The 24,346-nt window shown below is 48.1% G+C and overlaps 1 protein-coding gene across 2 annotated transcripts in view; it reads right to left on the reverse strand.

Moving 5' to 3' along the window:
- Window positions 1–1,535: 1,535 nt before the first annotated feature.
- MAPRE1 (microtubule associated protein RP/EB family member 1) overlaps window positions 1,536–24,346 on the reverse strand; it is a 28,040-nt gene continuing 5,229 nt past the window's right edge. For both annotated transcript variants that reach the window (XM_056121304.1, XM_056121305.1), the window contains exons 2-7: window positions 21,128–21,251; window positions 12,520–12,665; window positions 10,171–10,378; window positions 8,015–8,136; window positions 5,483–5,635; window positions 1,536–3,260 (exon numbers count right to left, since the gene is read on the reverse strand). In XM_056121304.1, the coding sequence (XP_055977279.1) occupies window positions 3,204–3,260; window positions 5,483–5,635; window positions 8,015–8,136; window positions 10,171–10,378; window positions 12,520–12,665; window positions 21,128–21,248 (807 nt within the window). In that variant the 5' untranslated portion in view covers window positions 21,249–21,251 and the 3' untranslated portion in view covers window positions 1,536–3,203. The remainder of the gene's footprint in view (window positions 3,261–5,482; window positions 5,636–8,014; window positions 8,137–10,170; window positions 10,379–12,519; window positions 12,666–21,127; window positions 21,252–24,346) is intronic.

Raw genomic sequence — 24,346 nt, forward strand, 5'->3', positions numbered from 1 at the left:
ACACAGACACAGACACACACACACACACACACACACACACACACACACAGACTGAGCAGCAAGAAACCTGCAAGGGTTCAAAACCGATGTACTGCCCCCATCTTATTGCATTACAAACACACACACACACACACACACACACACAGCAGCAGCAGCAGCAGCAGCAGCAGCAGCAGCAAGAAACCCGCAAGGATTCAAAAGTGATATTCCCTGCCAGAATTTTGACTTGAAGAATCCAGGTACCTATGTATAGGCATGGAGTGGGGACTCAAGTTCAGGTCAGCTGAGAGACATATTAAAACAGACCTTCAAGGGCCTGAGAGATAGCATAGCAGGTAAGGTACTTGCCTTGAATGAAGTCCACCCAGGTTCAATCCCCAGCATCCCATATGGTCCCCATGAGCACTGCCAAGAGTGACCCCAGAGTACAATGCTAAGAGTAACCCAAGTATTGTTGAGTGTGGGACTGGAGCAATAGCACAGTGGCTAGGGCATTTGCCTTGCACGCAACCAACCCAGGTTCAATCCCAGGCATCCCACATGGACCCCAAGCACCGCCAGGAGTGACTCCTCAGTGTAGAGCCACGAGTAACACTGAGCATCACTGGTGTGACCCAAAATGAAAAAAAAAAATGTTGCTGGGTGTGGCCCAAAACCAAAAATAGAGACAGACCATCAATCTCCTGGCCCAAACTATTAAGGAATTTAAAAACAGAATCTCACATAACCCCCACCCCCACCCCCAGTGATTCTGAACCACCCCTTTGAGGACCTCAAGTGACCCTAATTCTGAAACCAGTCAGAAAATCCAGCTGCTTCCTAATCCTCCACTCAAAAGAAACTTGCCAAGCTAATCAAGCAGCCTGTTCAAGTTAGTAGCACCAGTGATCTGACCTGAATTAGTCACCCGGGAAGACATCACAGTCCTCAACCCAGACAGCCAGGCCAATAGGCTCACGGTACCCAACTGCCCCTGGAAAGTGCTAACAGATAAGGACTCTGAATTTCTTTCGAAGGTGCTCTGCATTTTAAGGAAGACGTAAGTAATGAAGGTGTAATCCTGGTCAAAATCAAATCTTTCAGTCAGTTGAAAGATCCTACAGAAAACTGCCTTCCTGTCTAACTTTATTTCATACTGAAAAAGGCAGCTGGTTTCCTTTTGAACTCCAATTTTAAAAGACAATTTTATAAGTAGAAAAATAAAAACGGTGATCATTTTCTCTTACAGATTGCTTTTGCTATCTCTAAAACATTCTGTGGGAGGAAAAATAGTCAGAGGTGGCTTCACCATGGTTCTGCCAAGCCTAGGATCTCTGAGGAGAGTTTTCTCGTGGTAACAGAAGGCACAAAGAGCGGAGGGCCAAGAAACAACATGAGGGTCAGAGAGAAAACCGGAAGCAGGCCTAGAAATAAGCACACCTGAAACACCTGTATAGGATTTGAAAGCACCACTCCTAAAAGATAAACGCTTCCCTACCTTATGATTTGAGCCTAAAACCATATGCCCGGGGCAAGACAAATTTCAGAAGACATGACACTCTTGAAATACAGAATTTTATTTAGAAACTGTTTAAAGTAGAAAAAAACCCTGTCAAGAAAGACCAGGTGGAAAATGGGTTCCCGATAAAATGGAATTTGAGGGCAACGAAAGTCTAAAAGGCCACAAAAGAGAAATAGCACCACTGTTATTTGAACAATGGCTAGTTACTTGCATTTTTTTTTTTGGCATTGTAAATCACTGAATCTGGGTTTTCCTCTGAATTCCACACAGAGCATGCACTACACGATTTTTATCATAAAATATCTGCTTTCTACACACATTTCAGGACAAGCTACCACCAGAAACAAATCAATGCAAATACATCAGGGGTTGAACAATCTCAGTAGTGGGTGACACACATTTTGCAGAATTCTGCCAAACAAAGGAACTGAATGGCTGTGGGCAAAGCAAATGAGGGCGAGTTAAGGAGTGAGATATTTTAAATATTAATAATTAATTCAGACATGGTACTGTAGTTTCTGCAAAAGAAAATTAACATTTAGTAACACGCTAACAAGTCTTATCTCCAAAGAGATTAGTGCACTGGCAAAGGCTTCCGCAAACAGACTGGGGGCTGTGGGCAGCAGGTGCTGAAACCCAAGGCCTGGCCGACCCGAGGGAGCGCTGGCCTTCACCTGTCCCTCCCCTGGCCGCGAGTCCAGGAAGAACTCACAGCCTGATCGCCCACCTGCTGAACTTCCACTCTGAGCAGCAAACGTGAAGGAGCCAAAGGAGAGACCCCCGTGGGCCAGAGAAGAAAAGCATGTTAAATGTAAACTTAAAAAGGCATAAAATGGGACACAACCCCCATTCAAACTCCAGAGACGTGGGCAAGTCCCTGAAATTTAACTGCTAAGATTTAAAAACTTGATACACCTCATTTCTTAAAAAAAAAAAATAATAATAATAATAATAAAGAGAGAGAAATTTCAGGGGTCATGGAGAAAAAGCGTCAGAAAAATGCTCAATGAAAATCAAGCTCTTCACCTCAAAGGTCTCGGGACTAGAGCACGCCCTCTGCTCATGCGGGGACAATGCCTCTTGCAATTGGTCAAAGACAAAGCAACTTGAGCTTCCCGCCGGGGCCATGTGTAGGTCTGTGAAGTTTCGAGCAGCCCCACGAGGCCCGTGCACAGCAGCTTCCAAGGGTCCCAGGTCTGGCCTTTCCTTCCCCAGACACAATGGCAAACACACAGCATCTCCTGTCACATTGTGTTTTATAGTTTGAAATAGGAAAGCATATTTTAAATACTCTTAAGGCATTTATTTATTAAAATGTTCTCTGCCAAAATTTCACATTAGATTATAAGTTCAATTCAGTCTTTACATTTTTCTCCCGAGGTCGCCACCTCAGCGCATTACACAGAAACACCTTCTCCAGCACTCAGTGTTAACCAGCGTCCACGCGGTGAGCCCACGGTCAGCCTCTCTGTTCCCTGGGTGAACCAACTAGATGTTAATACTGCTCTGCTACAAGGTAAAAGCTCCTAACTCAAACTTATTGGAAAAGGAGTGAAACTTCTGCAAAGTGCACTTTAAGAAGAGGTACGTTTTGCTTATGAAAAGAAACCAGTGAGTCCTCTAAGAATAAAAGGGAGTATTTTACAGTTAAGCACATGATTTGGAGTGAAGAATCTCAATGTTGCTCTGCTGGTCCAGGCTGTTAATACTCTTCTTGATCCTCCTGAGGGCCCCCTTCGTCGGGTATCACAAAGCCTTCCTGAAATGGGAAGGAAGAGCAGAAACCTGTTAGGTTTTCAACAATGAAGGAGCAGTTTCTCCTGTGGGCTCACTTCCCCATAATCAAAGTCTCTCAAAGTCAACAGTTCTTCCTGTCCCTACAGCACACGGGGCACAAAATGGCACAAGGGCAAGGGACCTGCTCGGTTCATTACTCAGGAAGCGGAATCATCTCTTACAAAGGACAAAGCCTGAGCAATCAAATTCACCCTCATATTGCTGGTGATGCTCACGTCCACTTGATTAAGGTGAGGATTTCACAGGCCAGCAAACGTTCCTCTTTAAATATGAGCAATTTACAATGTTGGTTCTACCTCAATAATGTGGGAGACACAGTTCAAAGGCTGAGGCATAAGCCTTGTGTGAGACCAGCTCTGGTTGGACACCTGGCACCAGATGGTCCCCTGAGCACCAACAGGTGGCTCGGGTAATCCCCAGCACTGCAGAGCCTGGGTGGCACTGCATCCTTTGGCTCCTGCACTGAACTGCCAGCCTAGTTGACTGAGAATCACTAGTGGGCCCCCCCACTCTAAGTTCCCTATAAAGTTGCCCACCATAATGATACAGCTGTTGCCACATCTGTGGCCTGGAAAAACTTTGGGTTACAGCTCCCACAATCTGACATGAATGTACTATAGAGAATTCTCTGCTGGTATGAATCGGGGAGCCCCTTCATCTACTCCCCTTTTTGTAAATGAAACCTTCGTGGCTGAATTCATGAAAGATACCATTTCGTCCAAGTAATACTGCGGGGCCAGGGAGAGTGCAGTGAGTTAAGGCACTTGCCTTACACGGCCAACCCAGGTTCAATCCCTGACACCCCATATGATTCTTCAAGTACCACCAAGAGTGATCCCTGACCAGAGTCAGAAGTAAGCCCTGAGCACCTGTGGGCATGGCCCAAATGCAAAACAGGAAACAACAAAAGCTCTTCTCAGCCTAGAGCAAGAGCCCTGCGTCTCCATCATCCATGCTATCATTCCCTGACACAGGGCCAGACAGAAACAAGACTAATCACTGGTCAGCAACCTGCAGAGTCCTCCCCAAACTCACCACACAGGGCTGGAGCGATAGCACTGTGGGTAGGGCGTTTGCCTTGCACGCGGCCAACCCGGGTTCGATTCGCAGCATCCTATATGGTCCCCTGAGCACCACCAGGAGTAATTACTGAGTGCATGAGCCAGGAGTAATCCCTGTGCATCTCTGGGTGTGACCCCAAAAAGCAAAAAAAAAAAAAAAAAAAAAAACGCACAAGCTCCTAATCCTCACATGGAGAGAGCCTCCGGTTAGTAGCAGGCTACAGAGACTGCCTAGCACTACAACAAAAGAAACTGGCCACTGCCTGGGCACACAGGAGGCCCTGAGGAAGAAGCAAGTATGCCAGCCTAAAGGGTCCTGGCAGCAGGGGCATGGGCTGTCAGAAGCAAGAGCATTCTGTGGCCCACTCACCTGCCAGCGGCCACAAACGCCAGAAGCAGGGCAAGCCAGTCGCCCCCCCGACTGCTCCTGCCCTTGGCTCACAGTGCACTCTGGCTTGGGGCAGAGCCATCGTACTGCTGCCCGCGTACACTTATCACGCACGCGCCTGACCTGGGTTCGATCCCCAACACCTGAGCCCTGCCAAGAAGAAGCCCTGAAAAACCCCAATATGCGCATGTGCGTTGAGTATCATGGGGAGGGGGGGGGGGGTGGCATGCCTCAGCAGCGGCCAACCTGGCAACCCAGTGCACTCTGGCTGAGCCAGAGGGGTCAGAGACAAGAATGCTAAGCAGGACATGACAGATATTAGCAGGGGCCGGAGAGACAGTCCAGGAGAAGGGGGCAGGGCGGTGCTGTTGGTTAAGTGCTTGCATCGTGCCAAACTCAGTTGGATACCAGTACTGCATATGGTCTCTGAAGTACTGTAAGGAGTCACTCTTGAGCACAGAGCCAGGAGAAATCCTTGAGCAATGCCAGGAGTGGCCCAAAAGCCAACAGGGCCCAGAAAGATAGTACTGTGGGTAAGGCCTTACACGTGGCCGAACCAGGTTCAATCTGTGGGACAATCCACAACGCCAAGTATGGTCCCCTGGACCCTGCCAGGATCGACCCCTGAGCACTTAAGTCCTGAGCACCGCTGGGTGGGCCCCAAACCCCCACTTGAAAAAAAGCCACATTTTCTCTAGTGATTTGTTTAGAAAATCCCCTCCTGAGGATACGTACATCCGTGGCATAGAGAATGTCCACGATCCTCTGCAACACAGGGTTGTTCTCCCCCTCGTTCTCCTGGCAAATCAACTCAATGTTCCTGAGTTTCCCAAAGTAGAAATCTCTCTCTTTCTCCAAATCTTCAACGGTGAGTTTCAATACATTGATCTGCGTAAAACATGACAGATGGTGAGACAGCAGCATCCACACCCCACTTGGAGCAGACTGAGTCTACCCACTCTTGCACAAACTCTCAATTGCAGACAGAAACCTGTTTTTAGTGTCAATTTTTTCAGTCTCAGAGGTTTGCTCATGGTCTTAACCTTGACTATAACACCCAGAAAAGGGAGTGAACATGCAGGAATTTGTTTGGAACTCGAAAGATAAGGAAAAACACTGGAATCATGAGGAGGATGAAGCCAAATCCTGGGACTGCAAAGATAGTCCAGGGGATAAGGCACTTTTGCCTTGTAGATGCCAACCCAGTTGGATCCCCGAGGCCAGAGTATGGCCAGGTTTGGTCGAAACCTCCCACTCCCACCCCCTACCGCCCAGAAAACAGCAGAATCCACAACCCAGCCCTGCAAGACCGCTGACAATCATACCCGGAGGCCTTACCAAGGCATGGGTCAATCGAGTCCCGGTCTTCCTGGTGTGGAAGTCAATGGAAAGAGAGGGTCTAGTCTGGGAAAGCAAGGTCGAGTGGGGAGCAAGGCGGGGGGAGGAGGCTAGCTCGAGAGAGGCCTGGCACACAAACCTTCCCCATACGCTGGGGAGGGGATGATTCAAACTCAAAGAAGAGCCTCCTCCAAGGACAGGCAGCTGACTCTCCCCCGAGTGTCTCGAAAGGGAGGAGAGGGCGAGGCAGGGAGGGACCCAGCACATTCCGTCACAGCTCCACTGAGTGGCATGGCTGTTCGCACACATGCTGCGTCACCACTCTCAGAGACAGATGGCAACCCCAGCGCTCCGGCCGGGATTCTCCCTGCGCAGGGCCAAGTCCGCACCCCTGCAGGCCCATGTGGGGGTGGGGATGAAGCACAGCGCATCTTCATTCCAGTGGCTCCAAACTCACGCTCAGCGTGTGAACTCGCTTTCACTCTCACTGAATGTAGATGCCTTGGCACTTGAGATCACAGGCAAGGGCCACCGGGAAAGGCAAGCTAGGACACGGAGCGGCCTGCTGAGAACCACTGGGGTGGCAGGGGCTTCTAAGTCAAGGCCACAGAATCTCCTCTAAGTCCAGGAGAGAGTCCGGGGATTAAAGCGCCTGCCTTGCATGCAGCTCACCCCAGTCTGATCCCCAGTACTGAATAGATCCCCGAAACAGCCGGGAGCAACTCCAGGACAGAGCCAGAAATAGCCAGAAGCAACCACTGCGTTCAAAGAATCTCCCCGACCCCCCAAAAATCTAGATCAACCTTGCAACTTCCAGCTGCAAAAACTGAAGCGCAGAGCTTTCCTGGCCCCACCCGCCAGCATAAGAAGCCAGACACAGTTCAGGTCATCGAATCCTGGCCGGCGGGGAAGAAAGCTCCATTCCCCTAACCTACAGTCAGGAAGTGTCCAGAGACCAGGAGCAGGTGACCAGGCCCACCAGGACCCTCTAGTCAGACTCACCTTCGACGTGCATCGCCAAAGTCCTGAACAAATTGAAAGTCAGAATAAAGGTTCTAGAAAGACTTTCTGAAGTGCCAATCAAATACTGGCATCATCTAGAAGCCAACCCACAAAAACTAAATGAATAACAACAAAAGTTTAAAACATGAGATAGAGGAAGTACAACTGGGAGGGCACTGGCCTAGCTGAGAGTCAACCCAGGTTCAATCCCTGGCACACAGCTGTTTCCCGACTCGACTTTTAGGGAGGGAAGGGGGATTAGTTCAATCCAAACTGAGCATTCTGATTCTAAAACTAGAGTTAATATAAAATAATCAGCCAAAAACAAGCCAACAAATACAACTATTAAGGAACAGTAAGAAAATTCCAAAAATTCAAGGTAGTTCTAATTCAAATTCTAACTGACTAGACCCATATGGTCCCCAGAGCACTGCCAGGAGTGATCCCTGAGCACAGAGCCAGGAGTAAGTCCTACAGCCTTCAGGTATGACCCCAAACAACCCAAAACCCTATAAAGAGCCTGCTACTGGCTTATTTTGGTGGTGCTCAGAGCTCCCCACATGCCAAGCAGACGCCCTCCAGGGAGCCAGACGCCCAGCCCTGAGCCTGCAGGCTTTTCACACTAGCTCCACTTTCAACCTGAATCTCAAGTGATGAGAAATTTCAGGCAGGCTGTAAAATACTTTAAAAATTATTATTCACAATGGAATTCTCCTTTTGTCTTTTGTTAGAGCCAAAACATAAGACCCTCTGGACCCCAGAGCGTGAGCAGGTCTCCAGACGCCAACAGTGATACCCTGCGATCTCAGGTCTGCCAGGTACTGGCTCATGCTCCCCCCCCCACCCAAGACTCCGGAGAGCAAGCAGGAGAGTCAGCGCTCCCTCCCAGCACAGGGAGATACCGCCACCCCCCCAGTCTGCACCTACCTGCTGCATTAATTCGGCTGCTTCATCATCCCCATTGCCTACACCGGGGTTCTTCCGCACCATTCCTGGTCCAGCCTTAGGCGTTGCAGTAGTTCTGTGTGTTGCAATGGGCCTCTGTGGAGCTAAGAACGAAGCAGAAGTCTTTTTAAGAGACAAAAAAAGATCACTAGGGGCGGAAGAGACAGAAAATACAAGGGTCCGAGTTCCTGTTTGCATGTAGTCTGGTTCCGGCCCTGGCACATGCTCCCCCCACATCACCAGGTATACCTCTGAAGGCCCTCCCACAGGCCCCACAGTGAACTGCTGGTCTGGCTGCCCAAGAATCCCCAGGTGGGGATGCTCTGGACCTCCTGAGCTCCGCCTGGGAGCTCCCACCCATCAACCAAAACAGAGAATTCATCAGAAAACAAGAGAAGGCTGTGGCCAACTGCCTTCCTCAGCTGTTCAGGGAAAGGGTTCAGTGCACGGGCCCAAGGTGAGAGCCAGCATGCAAGACACCATCGGCATGTCCACCAAAGTGTTCTCATCTCACTCAAGTACCATTGCCAGCCCTCATTTTCTGGGCAGGACTGAGTCCTTCTCTGACGCATCTCTTTCCGGTAGGACAAAGAGGACTATCATCTGAAAGAGGCACAGTCATTCGCTACACACAGATGATCCCCTTCAACACCACCCACCACGTCCACAGCAGGGCCGCTTTCAGGAGCAAAGGCACACTCTCAAGAGTGAGCACCGCTAGCTGGTGACAGTTCCCACCTGGGGAATCAGCTGCCTCCCAATCCAGACCCTCAAAGAGACAGGATGGTTGAGGCAACTCTTACAGGTACGGGTGTGTGTGTGTGTGTGTGTGTGTGTGTGTGTGTGTGTGTGTGTAGGGGGGGACACAGCATGATTAAGGTATGGGGTGTGTGTGTGTAAGGGGGGACACAGCATGATTAAGGTATGTTTGGAGACGTTCTACCACAGACCTAGATCCCTGGCCAAAATACATCTTTGGGGGCTGGAGCGATAGCACAGCGGGTAGGGCGTTTGCCTTGCACGCGGCTGAGCTGGGTTCGATTCCCAGCATCCCATATGGTCCCCTGAGCACCGCCAGGACTAATTCTTGAGTGCAGAGCCAGAAGGAACCCCTGTGCATTGCTGTTGTGACCCAAAAAGAAAAAAAATCTCTTTGCTCAGAGGTGTTTAGAAAGGCTCCAGAGCAACAAACCAGGAGCAGCTCCTAAGTACCACTGGGTTTGGTCCAAAAATTTAAAAAACGAAACAAAAAAAAAAAAAAAAGAAGAGCCAAATCCGTTCCATAGAAAGTGAATTAACAGGCAGGAAAGTCAGAACACAAACAGGAAGTATTGAGTATAGCCAGATGTTACCCAAAATAAGAAAAGAAAAAGAAAAAAAGGAAAAGTAGATGAGAGGTTGTCGAGAAACAGAAAATGACTACCAATAGGCACACACCGTTTCCTTTGTGGGACAAAGAAAAAAACACTAAAACTGAGGTGCTACTTGAACACTCCTGGAAATACACCAAAAACCATTCAATGGCACACTTTCAACAGGTGACTGGCATGCAAGTGAATCACAGCTCAACAGTGATGAAAATCTGAGAGCCCTCGATAAGCTCTCCACCTACCAGTCAAGGCTCTCTGGACTTTAAAGTCCTTGCCATCTTGGGGTGGGGTGGGAAGGAGAGGGGGTGCCTATAGAACATCCACTCCCCATCTGCACACACTGAATGTGCTACTGGGAACGTCCTGGGAGACGACCAGGTCAAGTCCTTTCATCCTGTTTTATTTGTTTTTGTTTTTTATTGTTTTTTGTCTGGGGGCCACCACCTGCTCAAAGCTTGCTCCAGGCTGTGCACTCACTCCTGGCAGTTCTTGGAGGACCATAAGGAATGCCAGGGATCAAACCCAGGTGAGCTGCGTGAAAGGCAAGCGCCCTACCCGCTGTTCTATCTCTGTGGCATGAAAGAAGGCAACTGTAAGGGCAGGCTGGAGAGAGCTAAGGACAGGAACAGCTGCCTGGTGCCCCATAAGCCGTGCTCCTGACATGTGACTAAGCCTAGAGCAACTCAAAAACTCCCCATGAAGGAACAATGAACGCATGAGTAGCTGGGATATTGCACTGAAAAGGATGTCCTTTTTGGTGTCTTTTACCTGCGCTGCTAGAGCTGAGAGGTTTCTTGGGTTTGTTCACAGCAGGAGCGACGAGTGAGGGTGCCACTGCAGTCTCCTGACCTTGTCTGGCTGCAACAGGGTCATAGTCTTTCCCATCATAGTTTGCGTCGAAGAATTTCTTGAACCACTGAACAAATTCAAAATTGTCCTGAAACTTCCCTTTTACTAATTTGTCCACAGGAATTATCTGCAGAGAAAAAACAAAGACAGCCCAGAGCAAAAGGATTTCGGCAATACCAAATGTTTCCCCGTATCAAATCAGCATAAAGCTCTGTCAAAAGGAAAAAGTAAATAAAGCAACAAACAGTGCAGAGGCAAGAGCTTAGTACTAAGCCCTCTTAGTATGAGAGAATACAGCAGGTAGGCATTCATCCTGGTATTGTCGACCCAGAAACCAACTCAAGCACCCCTCTGGTCCCCCGAGCTGTGATCCTTGAGAGTAGAACCAGGAAAAGCACCACCACATGGTGTGGGAACCTCCCCCAAAAAAGTATCCAGAACAAGTTTCACTTTGCCTTCGACACAATATTCTCCATTGGCCAACACCCCTTCAGTTCCATAAATGCATTAAAAAGTCCAAAACACAGAAAAAAGGAACAGTACACACATGCAAACCCATCAAAGACAGGACAAAGCTATAAGTCCACTCTAAAGAGTAAATCGAGGGGCTGGAACAATAGCACAGCGGGTAGGGCGTTTGCCTTGCACGCAGCCGACCGGGGTTCGATTCCCAGCGTCCCATATGGTCCCCTGAGTACCGCCAGGAGTGATTCCTGAGTGCATGAGCCAGGAGGAACCCCTGAGCATCACCGGATGTGACCCAAAACGCAAAAAAAAAAAAAAAAGTATTTCTCCCAGCAGCATCTACAGTACAGAACACAGTACATTCCCGGCACCCTATATGGTGATCCCTGAGCACAGCTGAGTGTGCCCTGGAGAGCAAAATCTTCCAGATAACCATCAGTGTCCTAGAACTTGTCACAAAGTACAAAATCTGGAAATTAACCAGAAAACTACAATAAATAAGTTAAAGCAACTTCTGTCTTCCATACCCATGTTAACTGCACACTAAGAAGAGTTTCAAACATTTTATTTTTGGTTTTGGATCAGACCCAGTGCTACTCAGGGACCTATCCTGGAGGAGGTCACAGGGGTCAAACCTGGATCAGCTGCACACCAGGCAAGCACCCTACCTGCTGTACTATCATTCCAACCCCAGGGCCTTATATAAAAAGAACAAGTACAAGCATTTAAAATATATTAGCATTAAAAACAGTCTTGCGGGTTAGACAAATGGTACAGCAGGTGAGGCACTTGCCTTGCATGTGGGTGACCTGGATTCACTCCCCAGCATCACATATGGTCCCCTGGTACAGTGCCAGGAATGATCCCTGAGCATAGTCAGGGGTGGCCCAAACACACACCATCCCCCAAACAGTCTAAAGATGGGCCAGAGAGAACACTCAAAGACACTGAGAGCATGGTCTGCATTGCAGGAGGCCTGGGTTCAATCCCTGCCACTATATGATCCAAGAGAACTGAGCTGGGAGTAACCCCTGACTACCAATGGGTGTGGCCCAAGTACCAAAACAACAGCAAAGAATTCAAGAGGCCACAAAGATGGCTCAAAGTACTAGAGCTTGAAGTCTTTATAAACTCTTCACTAACAGAATACTTTAATTCTACCAGAAGGAATGCCTGACAGAAGTAATCCACAGGCTTTTGAGTTTCTGAGTCCGTTGTGGAGCCACAACCAGTGGTACTCAGGAGCTGTGCCTGGATCGGTGCTCAGAGGACCAGAAGGTGTCACGGACAGAAAGCCTGAGCACTGGCCCACTGCGCTACCTCTCCGGCCTTAAAGTTTCATTAATGTTTCATTATTCACCAGTACAGACTTGTAGGGTGAATATAAAGCCACTAACTTCATGATGAAGATGACTGCAAGAAAAACTGAGGATGGAGGACAGAGAAATAATACAGTGGCAAGGCTCTTGCCTTGAGTGCGCCTGACCTGGGTTTGGATCTCTAGCACCCATGAGGTGAGTGAGCATTGCCAGGTGGGGTCCCCAAAACAAAACAAGAAATTCAATGATTCCAGGATACAGTTAAGCAGTAGAGCAATTGTGAGGCCGAGTTTGATGCCTGGCACTGGATAAAACAAAAGAAACAATTTAAATGGAAAAACAAGGGACCAGAGTGATAGCATGGGGGGTACAGGGGGTGGCCTTGCCTTGCACACAGTTCACCCGGGGTCTCACGAGTAACTCATGAGCAGGGTTGGGTTTGGTCCCAAAACAATAAACAAATAAACGGAAAAATAAAACTTACTTTGTCAACACCCATCCTCTTAAAACCTGCTTGTAGTATTTTGAAGTTCTGGATATATTCATGTTCTAGTTTAGCTTGAAATTTCACTTTCTTCAAGGCAATGGAGCCAGGAAACAGCATGTCCATAAACTGACAATACGCAGCCCCTGAATAAACAACACAGAAGAACAAAACACACAACTGGATCATTAAATGCCGTTAGTAAAACAGCAAGGTAAACTTTTATAGTCCACTGAACCCAAATACCATTTTGGGGGAACTCTCAAATGACATTCGGGAGACTCGGGGCTCCCTCGCAGGGAATTCTGTCAAGTGTGTCAGCAGCTCAACGACTCTGGCCAGCCTGAGAACACTCTGGGCCTGCAGGGCCACACCTGGCAAAGGGCTCGGGGCACCACGGATGCTGGAAATTAAATGAGGCTTAGCCACATTCAAGACAAGAGCCTGAACCTCTGTATCTCTTTGATCCTTAATACTATTTAAACCCTTATGAAAAGGATCTTCAAAATCCAACTTCAGAGGCTGGAGAAGAAGAGTACAGTGGGTTGGGCATTTGTCTTGCATGTGGTCACCTGGTTCAATACTCTGCCCCACTTATGATTCCCTGGAATTAGGTGTAAATTCTGAGCACTGAAGGCTGTGTTCCCCTCCACAGCAAAAACAAATAAATAAATACACAGAAAGGAAATAGGAGAGAGCCTCCCCCGATGGGCAGGCAGGGTGCCGACTTTCCAAGTAGCTGAAGTTTACCCTCCAACCCAATCACTTTCCGAACAGCTAATAAACTTAATCTCTTTTCAGAACAAAATTGAATAAAGACATTATTACATGCATCTACTTAAATTTCTTATTGTAAGAAGCCAAGGAGCTAGGTCAATGGTCAGGGAGCATTTGTCTTGCATCCCCAGGGACTATAGTCTGAACACTGAACTGCAGAGATCCCCAAGCGCCATCAGAGTAGCCCAAGTGCAGTCACCAGCACTGCACTGCAGTTTCAACAATTGAACTGCCTAGTCCAGCTTGGCCAAGTACCTCCAGGAGTGGTCCCCAAGTACCACGAGCCCTGCTCAGGAGGCCCCTTCCCCACCCAACATTCTATCCTAAGGAATTAGTACTCATCATCCAATTTGCTCTCTAATTCTCCCCCACCCTTGCTTTTTATTTTTTGCTTTTTGGGTCACACCTGGCAATGCACAGAGGTTACTCCTGGCTCAGCACTCAGGAATTACTCCTGGCAGTGCTGGGGGGACCATATGGGATGCTGGGAATCGAACCCAGGTCGGCCGCGTGCAAGGCAAACGCCCTACCCACTGTGCTATCGCTCCAGCCCCCACTTACCATTTTTCCCCCCATCTCTGCCCCTGAAGATACTTCTCTTGGTGCTTAAAATTTCTAGGAATATTATTTCCCTGATGCCTCATAAACATATTTCCCGATTCCAGGACAGGATGCCTGCTGTGCATCGTTCAGGGATAATTCACCAAGGGGAAAGCCAGTGACTAAGCAATCAGCATCCTGCAGAACAACGTGAGATCACCATCACGCATGCGTCCAGCTGCCTTTAAATCCAGCCACACTGGCTCTCTGCCAGGTCCTCCCTGGAGAGCGCTGTCACTGTAACTTTTAGAAAGCAGCAAAGACGACAGAGCATTTGAGAAACCAGAGGGACGTTCTTAACAGAAAGGAAGTAAAAGCCTGGTTTTTGAGGTAGCCGCTTACTTAACCAATAATACACTGAGAGCATTCTGTGCCGGGCACTTAATCAGTTATTCTTTTTTTTCCAAGGACACGAAGGGCCAGAGAGGACACTCAAGAGTTAGAGCACAAGCTTTACAGGCAGAAGGCCAGGGTTCAATTCCTAACACCACATAGTCCCCTGAACCCTGAGCACTGCCAGAGATAATTCCCTCCATCCCTAAAAGAAGTAGCCAGATGGGGCCAGAGAGATAATACAGCAGGTGGGGTGTTTGCCTTGCAAGTGGCCGACCTGGTTTAGATTCCAGGAACCCCATATGATCCCCGCCCCACCCAAGCACTGCCAGGATAATTCCTAACTGCAGAGCCAGGAGTAGCCCAAGTATCACCCGGTATGGCCCATAAACAAAAACAAATTCTTTTGACTTCCCAGATTCCAGAAGCCAATGACCTAGTTTCTACAACAAAGTAACAATATTCAAAAGGCATTAGCTATTTGCAATTTTAAGAGATTTTATATCTCTTACTTTAGGGGTCAGAGAGACAGCACAGTAGATAGGGCACTTGCCTTGCAATACAGCTGACCCAGGTTCAATACCCAGCACCCCATATGGTTCCCCTGAGCCCACCAGGAGTGATCCAGGAGTGCAGAGCCAGGAGCAAGCCCTGAGCACTGCCAGGTACAGCCTAAAAATGAACAACAATAAAAAAAAAAATGCCTATTTAGGGGTCAGAGAGATAGATGGCTCAAAGAGCTGCAATGCATATTCTGCATGTGAGAGGCCTGGTTCAATCCCCAGCAGAGCACAATCCCTAAAGCACTACCAGGACTGATCCCCCAAACACCAAGCTGAGAGTAGCCCCTGAGCACTGTCAGGTGTGGCCCTGAGACAAAGGGTTAGTACAGGCCAAAAGCACAGAGATCAGGGATGACAAGTGAAGCCCAACCCTAGATATGTGAATTCCACCTGCACAGCATGGTTATATACCACCCTTCCTCTCAGAACACCCTCTAAGAAAGAAAACCAAAAAGAAAGCAGCAGAATGGGGAGTCGGGGGAGGGGGCACAGTGGAGGTAAGCAGAGGTATGGGGTACGCTGCTACTCTCTAACTGGCTGGAACAGGTGAACACAAAACAATAAGGGTCAGGAGGACAGCCGAAGGGCTGGAGCACAGGTTTCGACAAGTATCTGGAGCAAAGTGTGATCCCCGAGCCATTGCCACTTGCAAACCTGGTGTGGCAAGTGTGTCATCTCCAATGCACCCATCCAAGTGTATCTGCGCATGGCCACGAAAATGGGCAGCTCTCACCTTCACAACGACGAAGTATGGAAAGGGGAAAAGTAAAAGCAGCAAACAAAACTATACATGCTTACTCTTAACAGTCTAATAACAGCAATACACAAGAAACTGTACCTCATGGTGTCTCACTAATAAAAATTAAAAAAAAAAGCAGTAAGCCAAATGTTTATTAATGACCTAAGCAAATTAGAGCACCATACAGCCATAAAAGAAAAGCAGCATTTGATATATGGCTATGAACACTCTAGAACATAGGGTGTAATTAAACATACTATAATTTGTGTAAAAACAGGGGAAAGAAAACACACATTTATCCAGAATACAGAGCAGGATGGTTTTCCCATGAGACAGACTGACCGAGACTCTGCAAACTACCAAGCTGGAGCGGAACCAGCTGACTAGGAGACCGATGAACTTTTCATTATTCGGTGTTTTGTTCCTTTTTTAAATCTTCTTGTGACTCAGTTATTTACCAAAAAAGAAAAAAAAAATGGGCCAGAGAAAAGTAGAGCACGTAGGACACCTGTTTTGCATGTCGCTGATCCTGGTTCCATTCTTGGCACCCCACATGGACCCCCAAGGCCTGCCAGGCAGGAGTGATCCCTGTGCACAGAGCCAGGAATAAGCCAGGTGTAGCCAAAAACCAATATACATACATAAAACTGCACCACAGTACATACATTAATTATGTTTAAAATTTATAGAAAAATTCAAAGCAGAGCTAAAGTAAGTAATCGTAGGCAAGCTATTTAGAATCCCTCTACCTCAGTTTACCAACCTGTGAAACCAGCAAAATTCCTTACCTCCCATGCTCTTACTTTGAAAGTGTCTTTGCCTATGCCAAGTGTTCAATAAGGCCGTAACTGGGGCCAGAGCAATAGGACAGTGGGTAGGGTGCTTGCCTTGCATGCGGCTGACCTGGAATCAATCTTCATCACCACATATGGTTCCCCAATCCCCAACAGAAGTTATCCCTGAGCACAAAACCAGGAGTTAACCACTGAGCATAGCTTTGATGTGACCAAAAAAAAAAAAAAAAGAAAAAAAAGAAAAACAAGTAAAATTCCTGGTGGGAGGGGAGGGGGAGGGGGGAATGCAGTGAGAGGGACCCTAGGAACCCAACGGAAGGAAGAAGATACCAGAGGTGGTGGGATCGGTGCCAGAACAGTATGTCTAAAGCCCAACTGTGAATAACTTTATAAACCATGGGGCTTTAATAAAATAATAAAATATACAACACTGTTCAACTTCCTTATACCTGCAGACCAGCCCCTATCTACACACAGGTCCACAGACCAGCCATAAACAGCTACCTTAGTTCTAACCGCTAAAGTAGACACTGGTACTCCATCTGTCTACACCTGCTGACTGGACTGTGTAATAAAACGAAAGACCTGAGTTCAAAAACTAAACCAGGAGCCAGAGAAACAGCACAGGGCGCAGGGTGCTTGCCTTATACAGAGCTCACCTGAGTTTGATCCCCAGAACCCCATAAGGTTCCCTGAGCCTCACCAGGAGTGATTTCTGAGCACAGAGCCAGGAGTAAGTCCTGAGTACAATTGGGTATGGACCTCCCCCCCCCAAAAAAAAATTTTTTTTAAATGTCTTATCTGGGGCCAGAGAGACAGGGGTTGTGGCTCTTGCCTTACATGCAGCCAACCAAGGTTCAATGCTTTGCACCACATATGGCAACACAAGCCCTGCCCAGTGTAAAACACAACCTCTTCCAAAAAAACCCAAAAATTAGTATGTGTTACCAGGGATGTAATTCAGCAGTAAATCACATGCCCTGCACCACAGAGGGGAAAAAAAAGTATCTGTTTTGATAAGCAAACCTCACAATAGCTCAACAGGTGGGCAGGTGCGACTCAGCCATTTTCAGAAGTGAAACTGGAACACAGACCCGTGTAAAGTCACACAGCTGCGCAGAGTAAAGCCCCGATAAGTGCGGCCTGACTATCACGGCCAACACTGCCAGAAGAAGGGACACAGTGGTGTGTGCCACAAAGGCCAGGGGCTCAGTCCCCAATTAGCCTGAGTCCATCCAGAGCAGGGAATTTCAGGGAGGAGCTGCTGGCAGAAAAGCTGGCTCAAGCGAAAACCAAGATGACCTCGTCCCCGTATCAGTCATCAACCACAGAGCAAGCACAGGCTTTCCAAGCCTCCAACAGGGGCCGGAGCAAGAGTACAGAGGCTGGGCACTTGTCTGCACGTGGCCGACCCAGGTTCAATCCTCGGCATCCCATGTGGTCCCCTGAACGCTGCCCGGAGTGATTCCTGAGTACAGAGTCACAGGTGAGCATCGCCAAGTTTGGCCCCAAAGCCAAAAAAATAAACAAACAAAAAGCCTCACACAGGAGGTGGTGTGATGGTACAGTAGGCAGGGCAACTGCCTTGCACACAGCTGACCTGGGTTCGAACCTCCAGATAGTCCCACAAGCCTGCCAAGAGTGATTCCTGAGTGCAGAGCCAGCAGTAAGCCCTGAGCACTGCTGGGCATGCCACCCCTCCCCACCCCTCGCCCCCCCCAAAAAAAAATACCACAAAAGCATCAAACAAATGGGGCAACAACAGTAACACTGAGGAAACAGAAGTCTGGGGGTCAAGGAGCAGAGTGGCACAGATATAAACCTAGCAATAACTAACCAAGGAGTTTTGAACAAGCAGGACCCAGCACCACTGCCGCTCTCAATGGCTACACACAGCCCTCCTGCTCCCCTCTGTAAAACTGGGATTCAAATAGCAGGGTGAGAAGAAAACTAGACCAAGTCTGGCACAAAATAAGGGGAACGTTGGGGTTGGGGACTGGAGCAATAGCACAACGGGTAGGGCGTTTGCCTTGCACGCGGCCAATCTGGGTTCGATTCCCAGCATCCCATATGGTCCCCCGAGCACTGCCAGGGGTAATTCCTGAGTGCAGAGCCAGGAGTAACCCCTGTGCATCGCCGGGTGTGACCCAAAAAGCCAAAAAAAAAAAAAAAAAAAGGAGAACGAAGGGCATAAGTGCACAACTCAAATGGCCAGAGGGCATGTTTCACACAAGGAAGCCCCAAGACACTCTCCTGGCAGCACACGGTATCCCAGGCACCATTAGTCCCCCTCTAAAATTACACAAAGTGACAGCAATAATTTTAAACTCATCCGAATGGCACCTGCTGGTTAGGGGAAAGTCTGAAGTAGGGGTACGGAGGTTGGAGAGCATGGGCTCCTGATCTGTCTTGAATGTCAAGTCTCAATGCTGTCCTTGATTATATATAATATCCAGGACTTAACACTCAACTTGTTTGCTTGGGGGTCATACCCAGTGGTGGTCGTGGGTCATTCCTGACTCTGCACTCAGGAATCACTCCTGGCAGGCTTGGGGGGTACCATATGGGGTGCGGAGATCAAGCCAGAATCAGCTGTGAACAAGGAAAATCCCTATGGGTTATATGATCACTCGAGCCCCGACACTAACTTCTCTAAGTGCCTTGCCCAATCTGTAAAATGAGGTAGTCTTTCCAATCCCAAGGAGGAGAAGGAGAAACTTTAAAGCTAGCTGGGAGAATTTACATGGCTCTGGTACACAAGTGGTCAGTAAAATGATTCTTGTTCCTTTACAAGGCGGGGCTGAGGTTCTGATTTGTCAGGAATTGAGGGGGCAGCAGCTCCGTGTCCCACCTTTCGTCCAACACGCTCCTGGCCTTGCCTCCCAGCTGTGATCAATTCACCCTTGATAACCATGACACTGTGCCAGTCTACACACCTCATGTCAGTTCACATACCTCAGTGGGAGAAGTTTTCAGAAAAAGTAAAACCTGTAACTCGGGAGGAAGCAACAACAGTATAGCCGTTAGGGCACTTGCCTTGCATGCAACCAACCCAGATTTAATTCCCAGCATCCCATATGATCCCCCAAGCCTGCCAGGAGTGATTCTTGAGTATGGAGCCAAGAGCAACTTCTAAGCACCACCAGGTATAGCACCCCCACAAAAAACAAAAAAAGCCTGATAACTTTAGGAAAAATTAATAATGACCAAGTCCCTAATCATTGATTCATATATAATTCTACCTCTAGGAATCACTGAGGAAAATACAGCTAAGATCTATGTTGAAGGGTACTCAACCTAACCCATCATTCACAGAAGAAAAAACCATAAACCAGCAAGAAATAGCCGAGTGGGTAATGTGCTTCTTGTCTTACAGTGGCTAACCTGGGTTTGATCCTGGCATCACATTAGGTTCCCCCCAAGCAGACCCTGAGAACTGCCAAGGATAGCTCAAAAATGTCAAACAAGGCTTAGAGCAATAGTACAGCAGCTAGGTCGCTTTTGCCTTTACACACAGTCAACCTGGGTTCAAGCCTCAGCACCCCACAAGATACCCTGAGTTCTGCCAGAAGTGATCTCTGGGCACAGAGTTAGAAATAAGCCCTAAGCACCACTGTGACCCCCTCCCCCCACCAAAAAAAAAATTAAACAAACAAAAAAATTAAATGGCAAATAAATACAATAAAAAAGGAAAAAAATATTAGAAAAATTAAAAGGGAAGAGAAATCACCCGAACAGTAACTTTCTCTAACTACTAAAACATGCTTGCTTCAATTAGGCCCTCTCAGCTAAATTCTTATTAAACAGTACTTTGAGAAAATTGCAGCTCAGGGGCTGGAGAGATAATACAGAGGCCTTGCCTTGCAGGCAGCCAACCCAGATCCAATCCCTGGTACTTATGGTTTCCCAAGCCCTGCTAGGAGTGATCCCTGAGTTCGTCAGGAGTAAACCCTGAGCAGGCTCGAGACATAGCACACAGCGGGTAGGGCCTTTGCCTTGCACGAGGCCGACCAGGGTTCGATTCTTCCATCTCTCTCAGAGAGCCCGGCAAGCTACTGAGAGTATTTTACCCGCTTGGCAGAGCCTGGCAAGTTCCCTGTGGTGTATTCGATATGCCAAAAACAGTAACAAGTCTCACAATGGAGACATTACTGGTGCCCACTTGAGCAAATCAATGAACAACGGGAGGACAGTGCTACAGCGCTACAATCCCTCAGCACAGTCAGGGTGTGGCCAAAAAAAGGGCAGATGAAAAAGCATCACCCAACTGTGGCCTTGTGCTACTAAGAAAAAAGAAATTTAACTGATTAATGTAGAAACAGAACAAAGACAAGTACTGTCCCCAACGAAGCATTTCAAATCTGGAAGCAGAAGTGTGCAGACAGAACTCAGACCTAAGTAATAACCTCAGAATGCAGTCCTTAGGAACATGCTTCTTTTTTTTCTTTTTGGCTGAGTCATGTCCACCAGAGCTCGGGGTGACTCCCAGCTCTGTGGTCAGGAGTCACTCCTGGCCATGCTCTGGGCCCACGTGGTTGGTGCTGAAAGCAGGGATCGGACCTGGGCCTCTCACGTGCTTTGCATGCACTCATCCCTCGGCACCATCTCTGCAGCCCTCAGCAGCACACATTTTGAGCAAAAAACGTTCTTTCTAGAAGAAGAAGCAAGGCCGGGCTGAGAAAAGGAAACAGCGACCCAAGCACAGGACGTGGACCTATGGTTTCTGCGGGCAGACACTGGCCTGTGCAGTGCTGAGGGAACTGCAGCCTTTCCTGAGAAAGCCAACTGGTGGCTTCTCTTACCTGAGCACAGCTGTTCAATCTTCGTCAGATTCAACTGCAGAGACTCATTGATCCAGGCCAGCATGTCATGTCGACTCAGATTATCACTGGTGACTGACGTTGAGTATACGTTCACTGCCATCTTCTACAGCATCAAAGGGAAAGAAAAGGGCTCATTACAGGAGGCACACGAGAGAACACGATTTCTTTCTTTCAAGAGTCCCCCAGAGCAGACCTAGTGCTGAACACTCAACGGTCTCGTTTTCTTTTTTTGTTCTGGGATTAGAACCCACAGGGGCATCAGACATGCCAAAGCATGTTCTGTTGCGGAGCTACATCCGTGGCCGACCGAACGCTCAATTGTTAGGCTGTGCTGGCTTCCCTAAGAGGCCAAAACAGAGGCGCCTCCACGGGCATGCATGGCCTGAAATCAACTGTGCTGCCACTCACTCCCCAGCTGAAAACTCAGTCCCCCACTCTAATGTGAATGGCAGAAAGCGTTAAGCTTCGAGAGCCTTGAAGTAAAGGGATAATCAACTGCTTTATGAGAATGGAGGCGGAAGCATATATAAGAACACTCCCCGTTTAGAAAAGCGCAGCACAGGCCAGAGATATAGTATGGGGGGGGGGGGGGGGAGGGTTAGGCTCTTTCCTTGCATGCAGCCAAACAGGTTTCAACTCCCAGCACACCTGTGGCTCCCTGAGCACCACCATGAACACAGAGACAGGAGTAAGCCCTGAGGGTCAAGCCGGTGTGACTCAAAAACAAACAAAAAAATTATGAAGTGGTCATCCAAGTTTACCCACTGAGATATCAATGTGTGTGCTTTGAGCCCAAATAGTACCGAGGCAAGTAAGACGCTTGTCTTGCATGTGGCCAACATAGGTTCAACCCCCAGCACCACTGTTGAGTTTTCTCACCTCAACACAACATGCGATACATATGAAACAAAACCATACACAAGAAATAAGAACGGTGGGGCTGGAGAGATAGCACAGCGGGTAGGGCATTTGCCTAGCACGTGACCGACCCGGGTTTGATTCCCAGCATCCCATATGGTCCCCTGAGCACCGTCAGGAGTAATTCCTAGTGCAGAGTCAGGAAGAACCCCTGGGCATCGCCAAATGTGACCCCCCCCCCAAAAAAAAAAAGAAATAAGAACGGTGGGCTGTTGTGAAGGCAGGCCCGTGCACAGGCCAGGTGGAGGCAGCATTCGGTAGACCATGAGCGGCCTCCCCAGTCTCTTCCAGGATGGCAGGCGAAGGATGGGCGACTGGCGGACTCCCCAGCATTGTCTGACCTCTCCCTTGCGGTGCAGTCGTAGTCATTGTTACGGCAGTAGTCTCGGTCATCAGAGTTCCATCATTCTTGTCTCCTCACAGATCCCAAAGTCTCCAAAGTCTCAGTTTTCCTCCTCATTTTCTTGTCTTCTCTTCGTTGCCGTGCTCCTTTTATCTTCTTCCTTTGTGCTCTGCTTCTGTGTATGCCATTCTGCTTTTCCTATCCATCTCTCTAGTCTCTGACTCTTGTCTCCTTGATCTCTCCTCTGGTCTCCATTTCCGGTCTCTGTCTCTCCTCTCCAGTCTCGGTAGTCTATCCTTTTCTAACTTCCGTCTTCTACTTCTAACCTTGGCATTGTGCTCTTAAGTCCTCTGTCTTCTGTCCGTGCCATTGTGCTCTGTCTCTCTCTCTCTAGTCTGCTGCCGTTGTCTTCTTCAGTCTCTGGTCTCTTCTTCTTCTGACCTCCTCTAACCCTGGGACCGGCGACCTTGGCGACCTCGTAATCTCATAATCTTCTGACTTCTCCCAACCTTCTAACCATCTGATCTGACTTCCCCAGTCCCTTACAGCATAGTTTACATAGAAATCATGTAGGGTGGGGATACAAAGGTGGTTACTCCAGGTTACTAGGAGATCTTCAAGGGCAGGATTCCATTCAGGGTGTATTGCTTTCTTCTTTCCTCAGCTAGCTATCCACTTAAATATTTGTAGTAAATTTACTTCTAATATTTCTAGCAATGTCATTTGGTATGAGCTCAGTAAGAGATATATCAAGCTTAAAGTTTGGTTCTTCCTGAGGACATCTAACTATATTTTCCAGACCACAGTCCTCAGATCAGGTTAGTCTTCCTAACCCCAGCAGGGTCCTTATTCAGTTACCTCTTTTGGGTCATGACTGAGTTTGTCCATGACCGTGCTCTTAACTTATAGTTAACTATTACGGTGCTTGGTCTGGTCCATTTCAATGCCAGGGTAGCTCACAGCCTGCCCTGAGTCTATCAGTTCCCCATCGGGACCCTGCTCTTGGACTGCTAGGAACTAAGGGCAACTGAAGCTTAAGTCAAGTAAATATGGATGCCCAGGAGTAAGTATTATTCTGGAGTCAACTTCCATGTTACACAGTATAGCATCAATTGTTTCCCTGTGTCTATATGAAAAGGACATTGCTAAATAAACCATAATAATGACAAAGGAAAGAGAAGAGTAATATAGGATTGCTAGTTGTGCCTCAGTTGCTCTGTTGTAGGGGTGGCTCAACAGACCTTAAACTCCCTGTGGGAGCAGCAAAAACAACCCAATGTTATCCAACACCACATATGGTCCCCCGAGTTCAACGGGTATGATCCCTGAGCAGAGTCAGGAATAAGGGAGTGATCCCTGCACACAGGCAAGTGTGGGCCCAAAACCAAAAAAGAATCCTCTTCCTTTCATTCTGAGCTTTTATTCTTCTCTACAGCTCTTACAGTTTTCCAAAATTTCGTTGAAGACAATGCCCCTATGTCTCATAAAATTCAGAAAGTAAGAGACTCAAAAGATTAGTAGAGGGGGAAGGAATGACAGTACAGTTGGAAGGGCATTTGCTTTGCACGCAGCCAACTCAGGTTCAATTCCCGGGATCCCATATGATCGATTCCCCAAGCACTGCCAGTGATTCCTGAGTGCAGAGCCAGGAGTAACCCCTGAGCATCAGTGGCTGTGACCCGAAAAAGAAAAAAAAATAGTAGTACAATGGGTAGGGCGCTTACCTTGCACTGACTGACCCAGGTTCAATCCCCCCATCACACATGGCCCACCCCAAGCCCCGCCAATAGTGACGCCTCAGCATTAGAGCAAGGTGTAAGCCCTGAGCACAGCTGGGTGTGGCCAGCCAATTTTTTTAGATAGAATTGAGAAAGTAAATTGAGGAAAAATAACATCACTCAGTACTTCCATGGAAAGTAAATAACCTGCACAACAAA

This window comes from Sorex fumeus, unplaced genomic scaffold, assembly GCF_029834395.1.
Source record: "Sorex fumeus unplaced genomic scaffold, SorFum_2.1 ptg000044l, whole genome shotgun sequence".
Lineage (NCBI taxonomy): Eukaryota > Metazoa > Chordata > Mammalia > Eulipotyphla > Soricidae > Sorex > Sorex fumeus.